The 14,261-nt window shown below is 58.4% G+C and overlaps 2 protein-coding genes across 12 annotated transcripts in view; both read right to left on the bottom strand.

The window, feature by feature from the left end:
* The window catches only part of CORO2A (coronin 2A), a 58,134-nt gene extending 51,176 nt beyond the window's left edge, over positions 1-6,958 (bottom strand). For 2 of the 4 annotated variants that reach the window (XR_015548984.1, XM_087419424.1), the window contains exon 1: positions 6,448-6,530. The gene's annotated coding sequence lies outside the window, so the exon portion shown is untranslated. Of the gene's footprint in view, positions 1-6,400; positions 6,531-6,939 lie in introns of those variants that run through there. The other 2 variants (XM_087419426.1, XM_087419425.1) reach the window with 2 other exon arrangements.
* Positions 6,959-11,429: 4,471 nt separating this feature from the next.
* The window catches only part of TBC1D2 (TBC1 domain family member 2), a 52,597-nt gene continuing 49,765 nt past the window's right edge, over positions 11,430-14,261 (bottom strand). For 7 of the 8 annotated variants that reach the window (XM_087419416.1, XM_087419418.1, XM_087419420.1 and 4 more), the window contains 3 exons: positions 13,417-13,602; positions 12,680-12,801; positions 11,430-11,999 (listed from right to left, as the gene is read on the bottom strand). In XM_087419416.1, coding sequence (XP_087275542.1) covers positions 11,792-11,999; positions 12,680-12,801; positions 13,417-13,602 — 516 coding nt within the window. In that variant the 3' untranslated portion in view covers positions 11,430-11,791. The remainder of the gene's footprint in view (positions 12,000-12,679; positions 12,802-13,416; positions 13,603-14,261) is intronic. The other variant, XM_087419417.1, reaches the window with a different exon arrangement.

Genomic DNA, 14,261 nt, shown 5'->3' with positions numbered 1-14,261 from the left:
GCAGCTGTTTGTCCCTGCTGGATTGGACTGTAGGCCTTTCAGAACAGACTAAACGTTCTCCAGACCCAGACGCCAGCCGGTAGTTCCCTAACCCCCGGGGGCTCCAGACATCACAATAAACAACAATGAGCAGGTGGCGGCATTTTATAGCTCATAAAGCGTGTCCATACTCTTTATCCAATTTGGAACCTCACAACCACCCTATAAATTAAGCAAAGCAGGTCTTCATTATCTCCATTTCACGGGGGAAGAGACCGAGGCTCAGAGAGGTGGGGCGATTTCCCCAACTACCTCCCTGGCTCTCCTCCCCTTCAGAGTCTGGCCGACTCCAAACCTCACCAACAACCCGGCTCAGGCATCACCTCCTCCAGGGAGCCTCCCCACCCGCGCCCCACCCGAGACTGGGTGAGAGGCCCCTCCTGAGGGCCCACAGCTCCTGGGCTTCCCTCTCAGCACCGGAGCCCCCACCAGGCTGTGCGCCCCTGAAGGCAGTGACGGGTCTGCTTATCTCCGTCCATACTCCCCAAGCGCAGAGAAACCTCAACAGACGGCCGCCAGGAAGAAGAGCGTTTTGATTATTACAGTGGGAAATACTCTCCCTACTTTACGGGGGAGGACAAGGGGCACAGGCAAGGGACAGGACTTGCCTACAGAGCACGTCCAAGGCCGGGTCAGGTCTCCCTCCTCGGAAGTGTGGCTCCTTTCGTTCCACCGCGTCCCCTGTGGTCTGTGATCTCGGGCGCCAAGCCACTGCCCGAGGTGCATTTCCGTCTCCTCTTGCGCTGGCTGGGCCCCACCTGGAGGGGCAGCGCTGTGGAGGGGGCTCTGGCTGGGGCAGGCGCAACCCCCCAGCCTGGGCCAGGTCCCAGGGTAGCCTCAGGAACAGCAGCCGTGGTCGGCCATCTACTGAGCACCCCGTGGGCCACACCCCGGGCCAGCACTTGCCACCTACATGTCACTCGATCCTGCAGCTGGCACCATTATGATGCCACTTTGCAGGTGGGGTGGGAAAGACCCCAGCCCAAGGCTCCCCCAGTGGCTGTGCCAGGACTGGAAGCCAGGGCTGCATCCCTGGCAGCAGGCGGCCCCAGGAGTTTGCTGGCACCAGAGCCAGAAATAAATGCACAGTCAAAGTACAAGAGACAACTCCCAGGGGCCTGCAGACTTGGCGAGGCCCTAAACTCTCCCTCCTGTCACCTGGCCGCCTCCCACCCAGGGCCGGCTGGAGGGATGAGGCTCTTGGGCCCAGGGAACACAGGCCTGCCTGGCCGTCCCCAGCACTCCCCATGGGCAGGGTCACCCCACTTGCCAGCACCCTGCAAGCTCCGGGCTCAAGGCCAGGCTGGAAGCAGCTGTCACATCAACCCTGCACAGGTTCTCAGCTCCCTATTTCTTCTTATTAGAACGAGACCTCACGTATCTGCTCCCAACTGTTGAGAGACGCTAAGCAAGGCCCTGCCTTTCCCTGGGCCTCACCTTCCCTGTCTGTGAAATGATGCTGGGATGGGGGGCGTGGGGGTGGGGGGTCTCTCAGTGGAGCCCACCAACTCCGACATGGCGGGGTTTGCCTACAGGCAGCACAGCACAGCGATCAAGACCCTGGACATGAGCCAGATGACATGGTTTCAAATGTATGACCCTGGGCAAGCTGCCCAACCTCTAGGCCTCAGTGTCCTCTTCTGTAAAATAGGGATAAAAACAGAAAAAAGACTGAAAGTAAATACACCAAAAATTTTATATTGATTGTCCGAGATGAAAAGAGATGTGGGTAATTTATTTTCTGTCTGTTTTCCTGTCTTTTTGTAAATTCTCCATTATTCACCAAGTATTTATAATAGAAAAAAACAAGTATACTTTCTTTGTAAGTTAACTTTATTGAGATATGATTTACATACAATACACCCATTTGAAAAGATGGGAGTAATAATAAGTAACAGGATCTATCCTGTGGATTGCTTTGAGGACTGAATGGGTCAATGTATCTAAGATCTCAGGTGTACCTGGAGCATAAGAAACGCTATCAAGTGTTTGTTAAACAAGCCCAAGCCCAGCCTGCCTTCCTCCCCCTCCTGCTCACCTGGCCCGGACCCCTGACCGCACCCCTGGCACCAAGCTCAGCAGGTCCTCTGCCCGCGTCCAACCTCACACCCCAGGCCTGGACTATTTCCACAGCCTCCTCTCCGTACCCCAGAGGAATCGCACCAACATGCAAATCCAGCTATGCCCCTGTTCTGTTCAAAAGCCTTCCACGGCTCCCGCTGCCCTCGACCAACAGCCCAGGCTCCTCTGTGAGACACTGTTTCAGCAAGTTACTTCATCTCTTTGTTGTCTTAACTGGAAAAGAGGAATAAAAACAGCACCTCCCTCACAAACTTACAGGATTCCACATTGTACGGGCGGGGCACCCCACCCGACCCGCGGCGTCTCTCGCCTGTCTCGTCTTTCCTCTCCGTCACTCTGCTCTGGCCTGCTCCTCCCCGAACACGCAGGCATGGTGCTACCTCAGGGCTTGTGCACTGGCTGTTCCCTCCATCTGGCTCCCTCCCTCACCTCCCTCAGGCCTTTGCCCAAAAGGCACCTTCTCAACGAGGCCCCCCAACCACCCTATTCAAAAGTGCAAGCCCTCCTTCCATTCCCCTCACACACCCAAAACATCCTCCTGTGTTTTATTTGCTCCATCTCAGTGATCAATTTTACTTATTATTTATTGTCTGTCTCTTTTTCCTATTAGATTGTAAGCTCCTTTAGGACAGATTTTTTTGGTCTATTTTGTTTACTGTCAAGCCCTCCCCCTCCACCAAAAATACCTGGCACGATGTAGGTGGTTAACGAATGAATGGCTGAATGACTAAATGAACAAATGGAAAGCACTTCGGACTGAATCAGGCAGGTGGTATGTACTCAGTAAACGTTAGCTATGATTATTATTACTGATTCTTCAAGGTGAGGCTCCCATGTCCTTCCTCCTTGACTTCTCCAAGCTTATAATCACACTTTGCTGGTCCCCACCGCACCCTGCCAATCTCTCAATTATGGCGGGGAGCACACTGCTCTTTAATTATATCTTTTTCCATTTAGGCTGAACCAAATGGAACTGCCATTTCTTGTAAGTCAAAAGCAATCAGATATTGGCCATTTCACATAGTTTAACCTAATGTTTCCCATGGCAGCCTGCAGACCCACCAGGAGGTACCTCAAGGCCTAGTACACAGTAGGTGCCCAATAAATGTCCACAGAAGTGAAGTCATCTACTCCTGGCCCTTCAACTAGGTGTGACTGCAAAGCACCTCCAATCCGTTCTGAAGGAGGAAAGGCACAGACCAATAGACTTAAACTGATAAATAGAGGATCTTGCTGAATTATCCTCTGGTCTTCCTGAAAAATCTCTGTCCCCTGACATTTGGTAAAGAAGATAAAAACAAAAACACACTACACTCTAAAATAATCCAGGTTCTGGCTGCTTGGAAATAACGAAGGTCTAGGGCTGAAGGAAGCCCCTTACCAGGGGGAAAAGGCTAACCTCTTGCCTCTAAGGGAATTCATTTAATGACACGGAGGGAGGCTGGAACATTCTTTGGTTATCCCCATGTTCACTGATCTTTCCAATAAAGGCTTCAGCTACAGAAATTTGCTAAGTCTAGAACGTGGGCTGTCAGAGCTGAAAGAAATTCAGCAATCATTGACTCTACCCATTTCACAGAGGGGGAAAGTGAGGTACAGAGAAGGGAGGGGACTGACCTAAGGTCACACAGTGGGGTAGAGGAAGAGTTCACCCTGGAACCTATGTCTGCTGACTCTTCCTTCCTCTGGACCACACTGCTTCTATGTTGGCCAGACTCCGGCAACGGATGCTTTTGTGCCACTGGTTTTTAAGCTGTACTTTTCACATGAAATGTTCATTAAACCTCAGATAAAACACCAAGAGCTTCTTCACTACAAGACAAGTTCTTATAAAGAACAGCGTTATACTCGTCTCTCTCTCTATACCTACTTCTTTAGGGTAAAGACCTCACAGGAGAAGGCTGGGGGCGAAGGGCAGTTAGGGTCATTTTCACGGACTTTTGTAACAAGCTACCAGATTGCCCTGCAAAATTAAATGCCACCAGAGAATCCCTACAGCTTTGCCAGCACAGAGGTTTATCTTTTTCTATTTATTTTTGCTAATTTTATAGGAATAAACACAGACTGCTTTTGTTTACTATGTGGTATGTGTTTTCAAACACACACACACTCTGGTCGTGGAATCAGGATCCTTGGGCTTGGCTGCTGGTTTACTGTGACCTTTGACAAGTCACATCTCCTCTGGGGATAGGGGAGGCCTATCTGTAAAAGGGGGGTTGGATGAGATAACATCTTAAGATCCCTTTCAGCTTGGACATTCCATAATTCCATGGTGCATTTTCAAATTATTAGCATAGTATGATAATTTTTTTTTTTTATGAGGAAGATTGGCCCTGAGCTAACATCTGTGCCCATCTTCCTCTATTTTGTATATGGGACGCCACCACAGCATGGCTTGATGAGTGGTGTGTAGGTCCACGCTCGGGATCCGAACCTGTGAACCCCGGGCCACCAAAGCAGAGCGTGTGCACTTAACCACTACACCACCGGGCCAGGCTGGCCCCACATGATAATTTTTAATAACTAGAATCTGCCATGCCCCTAAATCAGGCCCAAAAGGCTTAGACCAGTGGAGCAGGAAAACAGGGCCCTGATGATACACACGTAGATAGGATGGGAGACTTAGGTAGCACTTAAGCCTGTGTGTCGTCTCTATGCTTGAGTGAGAGCACATATACTTAGTCTGCTTTTACGAGGGGATGATAACATTCATTTGTGGTCCACTCCGAGTTCTGCGCAGCTCCACCATGGCCAGAAGGCAAGGTCGTGGTCACTCTGCTTCAACCCTAGACTCCCAGACTTGTAGTCAAAGGCAGCTCATCCCCAGCAAGTGCTCATCCAGCCTCTACTTGCATACCTCCAAGGACACAGAGCTCACCACTGCTCAGGAGGTCTCTCCCTTCTTTTGACTGTAAGAAAGCTCCTGAGTGAGGAATAGGTTATGAGGGGTACAAGGGAGACCAGAAGGCCCAGACTCAATTCTCAGAAACTAGTCCCTCAGTCAGGGCAGGCAGCAGGAGAAGACAGGCAGAGGATCTGGGGCAGGGAGGCTGGAGAGGGCTCCTCTGGCTCCTCCCCTCCCTCCAGACCCCGAAGGCAGCTGCTAACCCAAAGGTGCGCAGGAAGCGCAGGAAGCACAGGGGACACAGTCCACTCCTGATGAAGGCGGCTCCTGAACAAGCCCCACGCTGACCACTGCTCGCTCTTGGGGCAGACACCCACCTCCCTGTCTTGCCTTTGCTCCCTTTGGCTCTGGCAGGAGAAACAGTGCCAGGCCTGGGGCTGTTTAGCTGGAGGAGGTGAGCAGATTTAAGGGACCAGATGATGGCCCAGGAGAGGAGGGGTCAGATGTTGTCTCTGTGCCCAGAGCAGGACCAGCAGATTCCAGCTCTGTTTATAGCTAGTGAGATCCCCATCACAAGGGACGTGCAAGACCTTCCAGAGGGGATCTTACTGAGGGGCTGGGCCAGATGCCAGAGGTCTTCTTTACCCAGAGAGCCTGGATCCACAGTCCCTCAGACATGTGCTCTGTCTCAGACCCAACTGCACCTAGACACAGCTCTCTTGGCACTGTGGCCCCTCTGGGGTCCACATACGGATGTGAGCCAGCGCTATCACACCCGGCTGGGACACAGAGCTGGGCGCCAGCACCTGGCCAGGCAGAGAAGAGGAAGGGGACATCCCATACCATTCCCTAAATCCAGGTTGCCTGCATGGGTCCGGTCCAGGCAAGTCTGCGGCTGAGAGGCCCACCGCCTCCAAACCAAGGTTCCCCCAGGCCCAGACCGCGAGGCAGACTTGGCGCGCAGACTCGGACCGCCCCGCCCTGCATGCCCAGGCCGGCTCGCCAGGGACCTGGGGTGTCCCCCGCTTCCCGTTTCCCCTACTCGCCCAGCAAGTCACCCAGCTAAGACGGGGAGAGTCCCAGCACGGGTCCCGCGGGGCATCCCCCACAGGAGGCCTGTCGGGACCGGCTCGCCACACCCAGGGTGAGCGGCCCTCACCGCGGGTGGGCTGTGCAGACAGTGCCTATCCCGGCTCCGAGACGTCGGGAGCCTGGAGCTCGGGGCGGCCTCTCCCAACAGCCCGGCGAAGAAGGGGCCATCACTGCGCCCGCTATCCCGACGGGGAAACTGAGGCCTGGAGAGGAGCAGTGCTTTGTGCAAGGTCACGCGGAGGGGCTGGAAGCCAGGTGCCCCGCGCCCCGCCGGGTCCCCGCGGCGCGCCGAGCCCCAGCATCCCTCCCCGGGCGCTGCAGCCCGCGGCGCGGCGTGCCCACCTCGCGCAGGCCGGGAAGGCGCGGCCGGCGGCGCGGGGCCGCCCTACCTTGACGACGGCCGCGCAGGTGGCGGTGGCGGCGGCGGCGTCCGGCTCCGGCTCCGCGCTCCTCGCCGCCCGCCGAGTCCCCGCGCCCAGCGCCGCCGCCTCCGCGGCAGCCCGGCGGGCGGGGCCGGGGGGCGGGCCAGGGGCCCGGCACAAGCCCCGCCCGCGCGCCCCGCGAGTCCGCGGGGCCACCCCTCCTTCCCTACCCGCCCCCCCGACCGCGCCGCTGGCCCTGGGGCTGGTCTCGGGGCGCGCACACGCGCACAGCGCCGGCGCGCACACGCCGCAGTGACCGGGGCCGGCTGCGCGGCGACCGAGCGGAGGCTGGGGACGGCCAGACCCGCCCGCCCGCACGTCCGCCGCTCCCTCGCTGCGTGGCGTGGGGCGGGGGACTCGACCTCCCGGAGCCTCAGTTTCCCCCTGGGTGAAATGGAAACAGTAACCGTGTCTGCCTCCGAGGGCTGTTCGAGAATTAGATGGGAAGGTGTCGTTTACCGGCCCGGGTGAGCGGGCACGCAGAGCCCGCCACAGGAGGAGCGCTCGGAAACCCGGAGGGCAGAGGGATTCCGGAGGCCGCCCAGTCGGCCCGGAGGAACGGGGCGGGGCGGGCCGCCGCAGTGTGCGGAGGACTCCCTTCCTTCTCTCGGCAGCCAGGAGGGGGCGCTGCTGCCCACTCTTGGCTGTGAGGTCCTGAGCATCCTAGGCAATGCGGAGGAGATGGGGAGGCCCAGGGTTTTCACGTACCACTGGCCAACAACTCCTGAGCCAGGCAGTTTCAGGCACCTTAAATGCATTACCTCACTTCACCGTCACACAAGCCTATGAGGTTACACTAATACTTATCTATTTTACACATAAGGAAGCTAAGGCACAGAGAGGTTGAGGACTTCACTTAAGATCACACAGCCAGTAATTCAACCCTAGGCAGTGTGGCTCTGAAGCCTGAGCTCATAGCCACTCCACCGCACTCTCTCTCTTGAGAAGTGTATTTCACTTAGCCACTAGTATTAGCCCATTTTACACATAAGAAAATTGAGACTTAGAGTGGCTTTGAACTTGGGAGCTCTTGATTATCTCCTTAGAAAGAACAGCGGGGGCCAAAGGCTGCGACTCAGTGTTCACTGTTCACTGGGCCCCTCCCCTGCCTGGAGCTGGATGGACTCCCCGCCCACCGTCCAAAGCCCAGCCCCTCGGTATGGCCCTCAAAACCTCTGCCCTGCGGCCGACCCAGGCTTCTTGGAGCTGGACTGCTCAGCAGGCCAACTGAGTGTGGCTCCAGGCATCGGCATGAAAGAGCTGGATATTTGATGTTTCAGGAAAGCACGTGGCAAAATCAGAACGTGGTGGGAGTTCCTTCTCCTTATGGTTCAATATTGCCTTTATTTTTCATTACACCTGGGGGGTGGGCTTTATAACCTTTCCAAGGCTAGGGCATCTGAATGTCTTCATTCACCTGGGGCTTGAGCGAACATCTCCGATGCATCCCGCCAGCCCCTCGCGCGCTCACACCTCAGTGCCTTTGCTCACACTGTCCCCTCCACCTGGAGTTCTCTTCCACATCATCGTTTTCTCCTGTCTATAACCAACTCATCCTTCCTTCGAGGCCCAGCACCCACACCCTTCCCAGGAAGCCTTCCCAGATGCCCTGTGGATGCACCCTCCTAGCCTTGTCTCTGCATCTTTCCCCTCTGCCATGATGGTAGGTGGCTGGGACAGTTTAGGGAAGGGCTGGTTTGACAGGGACCTCTCTGGGGGCTGTAGGCATAAGGACCGAGGGGCCAGAGGAGAGGACACTGGAGGCCTCTACAACAGACACAACCTGGGGCCTTTCTGGAGATGCTGTGTGTGTGTGTGTGGGGGGGTCCTCATTCTCCTGCCTCTCCCCTTCCCCAACCCTGGTCCCTTTGAGGAAGGCTACCCCCGACCATCTTCCGCATTGCACACATAAGGAAACTGAGGCCAGAGTAGGGATGACCCGCCCAGAGGTCCCAAGCAAGAAAACCACACAAGAGGCATGGCCCCAAAGTTGGGCCCACCTGCCAGCACCTATTGTCGGGTCTTATTGCTGACTGGGATGGGCCAGGAAACCAGCAGCTTCCTTCCCGGTGTGTCAACATGGCAGCTTTGTTTAACCTGCCGTGTGTGGGTAAATGCCTGGTACGGGAGCAGAACGTGTGTGTGTGTGTGTGTGTGTGTGTGTGTGTGGCAGATTCTCCACCTGCCCAACATGGAGCTTTCTGTACAACACGGCCCTGTGCCCAGTGGGGCCTGAGCTTAGAGAGAATGAGGGGACAGCAGCGCCTGGGAGTGAGGCTGAGCGTGGGGGAGCGTGGCCCTGAACACGGGCATTCTGTAGAAGTGTGCACTCCCACGCTGGGGTGGGGTAGGGCCTTCCAAAGTGCCCTCCAGGCCCGTCCTCCTCCTCTGAGGAGTCCCTCCATTCTTGGGGAGCCTGCCCCGGGAGCTTCCCTGGGTGACTGCTTTCCCCTCCCCCAGAGAACCGAGTGTGGACCTCAGCTTGCGGGGCGCGTGTCTGGGAGAGGGATGCTTTGAGCTAGAGGTCCCATCCCCTGGGGTAGGAGGGTGGGGCTGTGAGGGATCAGATCCTCCCAGGGGATGGGGCGACAGCTGTGGTGCAGGGCCAGGAACCTGACACCAGGGGTGGGCCCCAATGCCCCTCAGGAAGAGGGGAAGGCTGGGCAGGCTCCGTGGGAGCAGCAGCAGCCACCCACCTCCCCGTGGTTGACCCCACCCCCACCCCGTCCCTGCCCACGCCTCGCGCTCAGGCGGGTGGTTCTTCCTCCCATCTCCCTCTGCCTGGAGCTCTCCCCACAGGCCCTGCGCCACTCAGGAGGCCACGGGCCAGGCCCACTCTTTGCCCTGGGTCCCTGGGGGAGGTGTTGAAGACAAGGTGAGCTTGGAGGGGCCCGCCCTGGTTTTGCAGTCAGGGCCTCTGGGCTTGAGCGTGGCTTCACCTCACAGCGATTGTGTAACTGGGCAACCTTGCTAACCTCCCTAGGCCTGCTCCTCGCCTGTCAGCTGAGCTCGGCCTGGGTGAGAGGTGCCGAGGACAGGCAGCTCTCAATCCTGGCTCCGGCTCCAGCACCCGGTTTCAGGCTCTGAGCGGGCCCAGCACGAGTATATACATATATTTTTTTGAGGAACATCAGCCCTGAGCTAACATCCGATGCCAATCCTCCTCTTTTTGCTGAGGAATTGTGGCCCTGGGCTAGCATCCGTGCCCATCTTCCTCTACTTTATATGGGATGCCGCCACAGCACGGCTTGATAAGCAGTGAGTAGGTCCACGCCTGGGATCCAAACCTGCAAACCCCGGGCCACCAGAGCAGAGCACCTGAACTCAACCGCTGCGCCACTGGGCCGGCCCCCCCGCGGGAATATTTTTAAAGAGCTGCTCAGGTGCTCCTATGGTACAGCCAGGTGGGACCAGGTTACACAGCGCTGGATCACCGGCAGAGCACCGCCCCCCAGGGGGCAGGGGGAGGGTGCAGGCTCCCAGCTCTGGGCGGAGCTTCTCCTCTGCGGGGTGGGGGATGGGGGGACGGTGGAGGAGAGGGGAAGAAAAGCGGGGAGGGAAGATGAGGGAAGGAGGAAGCAGAAGGAAGAGGTGGGAGGAGTAGGGAGGGAAGACGGAGGAGGGTGCCATTTACCTAGCAGCCTCCGTCTGATCTGGGGTTGTTTTCTTTTTGGCTGAGGAGAAAATCTGAATTTCAAGGCTGGAGTCTGAGGCACCAACTGGGCCAGTCTGGCCTGGAGCCTTGGGCCTTTCTAGGCCTCAGGGCCCCTGGTGACGTTTTCTTCATAGAAAGGCCGCTCGCTGCCCTTGGCTGCACTTCCTCTGTGCCAGTCCCAGGCTCAGCACCGGTGTGGTCTCCTTTAACCTCCTGGGAGCTGCAGGAGGCTGGACCCCTTGTCTCCTCGCGGATGGCCCTGAGGGCTCCAGCACCCAGCCTGCTGGGGTGCCGCCAGGACCCCCCCAGACCACATCACACTTCACAGATACTGTCCGGTGGTGGAAGCACCTCAGCAGATGACACAAATTTAGCAGAAACAAGAAAGACCATCAAGCCCCAGAAGCCCGGGGTCCCTGGGCCGGCCAGCAGCCAGTGTGAATGTGGGAGGAAGGGCCCCTGAGCGCCCCTCCCCAGGGCTGTGTAGTGGGTGCAGTGTGGGGGCACTGGGTGCCTGGTGTGCCGGCCCCTCAAGTTCAGTCGTCGGTGACGGAGGGCCTGTCTCTGGTCCCGTGATGGGCGTGGCCTCCCCCCTGCCCTGGACAGGAGCCTCAGATCAGAGCTAGAGGTTTCCATGTGAGAATCCCACCCCCACTCCACAGTGAACATTTCTGAGCTCAAGGTTGTACCGGCACAGTCACGGGTTTTGCTGAGAATGGGCTGCCAAAACCACTCGTGCAGCCTTGACTTCCCTGCCTCGAGGGGGATGGGAGGCCTTTGTTCGCTGAGGAAGGGCCTGGAAGAGCCCAGAACTGAAAACAAGTTCCTGCACACAGTGCGTTCTACAGGAGCCAGCCCCGAATCGGCACAGGCCACCTTTCCCCCACCCTCCAACCACCCATTTTTCAGAGAAGAGGTGATGCTCCTTGCCCCAGCCTGCGAAGTTGGCGGTGGGAGGTCAGAAGCTGAGCGCCTGACCAGGGGCTCTCTGCCCAACCCCCACACCAAGGTCCTCTTGTGGGCAGGGGTTCCCCCTGGGGACCCCCCACAATAGGCTGTGAGCAGAGAGGAGAGCACAGGTGCAAGGCTCAGGAGACAGGCCTTGGTAGGCCCGACCAGCCTCGGGGAGGCTCTGTCGCCCAGAAAGACAGAAGCCCAAATGCACAGGGCGCCAGCTCCTCGCGAACCAGGAGGGCGACCGGTCCTGCAGAGGTGCCCACAGAAACAGCGGCCAGAGATGTCCAGCTGGGAAGGCCCGAGAGGCGGGACACCCTGGAACACGTGGCTACTGAGAAGCGTTTAACTTCCAAAGCTTTTGAAATATTTCCAATATTTACATGGCTTTACACAGATAAAACTCAGAGAGCATTCAAGGTTAACCTATAAAGCCAGCACTCTTGCTGTCTGGGTGCTGAAGTGCTCTGAGGAGGAAGTGAGAAAGGGGAGGCATCCCGGGTGTGCCTCCTGAGGAGGAAACCCAACCGACGGCTTCACAGCAGACAACGTGCCAAGGGGACACTGAGGCCCAGAGACGGGAAGGGACTTGCCCCGCGTCCCCTGGTGACGGGGCTCAGGGGGCTGGACCTCTGCTCCGCGGCTGTCCTCCTGGGGCCTGCCAGTCCAGGGTGAAAGGGCTCGGGGCAGGGCAGGGCCAGGTCAGGCGTCCCCGTCCGCCTCGTCCTCGCTGGTGCAGCCCTCGGGCACCAGGGGGCGCTGGGACGCCCGGGTCTCCAGGTACTCCGCCTTCAGGCGCTCCAGCTCCCGCAGCTCCGCCTCCAGCCGCTCCCGGTGGGCGGCCCGCAGCTGCCGCAGCTGCTTCATGGGAAACGGGTTCATGTCGTTGAAGGCGATGCTCATCAGCTTCCTGCGGGAGCGCACAGTCAGTCCGCGGCACAGGGCCCACGAGGGCCCGTCCCCCGGGGCCTTCCCAGGCACCCGCGTTCATTCCACCCCTGTGGCTGAGGCCCGGGCCCCTGCCCTCAGGGAGCTCACCTTCTGGAGCGGAAACAGTGAAGAAGAAGACAGTTTCCACCCAAAGTGAGTGATATGAACTGAAGGAGGAGGAAGCTTAGGGCTATGGGAGCTCTAAACCACTAAAGCAAGACTGTCAGGGAAGGCTTCCTGGAGGTGACACATGTGCTGAGTGTTGAAGAATGAGTAGAAGTTGGCCAGGCAAAGATGGTGGAGATGGAGGTGGTAAGGAGGCATTCTAAGTAGAAGAACCTGCAAGGCCAAAAGCCCAGGGGTGGGTATTGTCCTAGGAACTCAAATAATTCTGTTTGGCAGGATCACAGGGCATGGGTGCTGGGGCAGGAAAAAGTGGGCAAGAAATGAAACTGCATGGAGGCCTCGAATGCTGTGTTAAGGGGCAGACAGATGACCACTGAGGCAGTGGAATGTCCCTAAAGATTTCTCAGCTGTACTGGAGGATCAGTATCACTAACGAACCTACACTTGGCAAACCTCAGCCTCCCCTCTGCTCTGTGTCCTGGGGGGGCGTGTGTGGGTGGTGGGGGTGGTGGAGGGGGCAGGGTGGGCTCTCACTGGCTGTTGCAAATGGTCTTGGTGAAGAAGTGCAGGTACTGGTAGATCTCCAGGGCATCCTGCAGCCGCAGGATCTCCTCCTCATTGTACTTGAAAATGGCCAGGGCGTAGCGGAACACCACCTGGGGGCAGAGACGGGCTCAGATGGGTCCTGGGGGCCAAGGCAGGTAATCCCCAGAGGGAGAGAACCCACAGGCCCAGGCAGCATGGGAGTCCCCACACAGGCTGCAGAGGTTGAAGGCTTGGAGGCAAAATGTGTGTGGGCAGGCCGGGGTAGGGGGAGACTGGGAACCCCAAGGGGAGCGCAGTTTGCAATCTGGGGGTTGAGGGTGCTTTCGAAACTGTGCGGTGCAGTACGTTATCAACCACCACGGGGACACTGGGGCAGAGGGCGCGAGCAAGGCGAGAGGCAGAGCTGGGAGCAGACCCAAGCGCCAGCCTCCCAACCCGGGGCTCAGTCCAAACAGGAGGAAGAGCGGGAGGGGCCCAGGTGACTGGAGAGGCAGCGAACAGAGCAGGGATGTGCCTCCGGGGTCACGCTCATGCCTCCTCTCCGGGAAAGGAATCCCCCAACCTTAGCATGCATCCTGGAGGCAGAAGCACTGCTTCCCTCACGTGGGCAAAGCACTGTAGTTATAAAGCCGTGCTCCCATTCTCCACGGGCAGAATCCAGACCCAGGGGAACAAAGGGAATGGCCGGGACCCTCCTGCGCCCCGCCCCCCCCGCAGCGCCCTACCTTGGTGCCCTCATACAGGAAGGCGTCCCAGACCTGGAGGAGGATGTTGCTGATGAGACTGTCTGCGAAGACCACGAGGAACCAGTTGAAGGTGACGAAGGAGAGGTCCACGCGGTGCTGCCCCAGGTGGGCCATCAGCCTGGGCAGCTTCTCCGAGAGGAGGTCCTGGAGCACCCGCTGGTCCACCTGGCCGCCGCGAGAGGGCCCGTCAGCTGCCGCCCCAGGGAAGGGGCTGCCTCCCTCCCTGCCCGCCCCTTTGCACCCAGCCAGTCCACACACCATCGTGGAGCCCGCAGAGCAGGTCCCGCCCTGCCTGGGGGCGCGGAGCGCCCGGAGGAGCTAGCGCCCAGCTTGGCCGGGAGAAGGTACAGCAGCCATCACTCTCCTGCTCCCGGGCTGGAGCACTGGGCTCTGACGCAGAGGTCTCTGTGGGCTGTTAAAGCCTGGCCCAGCGCAGCTCGGGCGTGTATCGGCTGACACCACGCCTGCTTCTCTGTACCCATTTTGGACCTGGCACACGACACTCAGACCCTCAGTGTGTCCGTCTGGGGCGAGGTCCTGGGGGCCGGTGTCAGGAGCCACACTGTCCTGCCACACCGGACATCGAGGAACCCTCCTAAAGGGGGTGCTGCTGGGCCATGTTGCCGATGCCCTCTCGGTGTGGTCACTGTCACGCCTCCCTCCTTGTTTCTCTTGACTCGGTTAATTACCCCCAGCACTGGTGCCTCCCCTGGCTCCAAGACACGTTCTGTGTCGTCTGCCTCCCACCTCTGTGACGAGCCCACGTCAGTCTCCTCTTGTCTTCCCTTCCCAGGACTGCTGTTTCTCAGCTCTCTCCCTCTGTC

Source organism: Ceratotherium simum, chromosome 29, assembly GCF_057802395.1.
Source record: "Ceratotherium simum simum isolate JZ-2026a chromosome 29, ASM5780239v1, whole genome shotgun sequence".
NCBI lineage: Eukaryota > Metazoa > Chordata > Mammalia > Perissodactyla > Rhinocerotidae > Ceratotherium > Ceratotherium simum.
The sequence above is the reverse complement of the archived record's forward strand: the minus strand, read 5'-3'. Positions and strand labels throughout refer to the sequence as shown.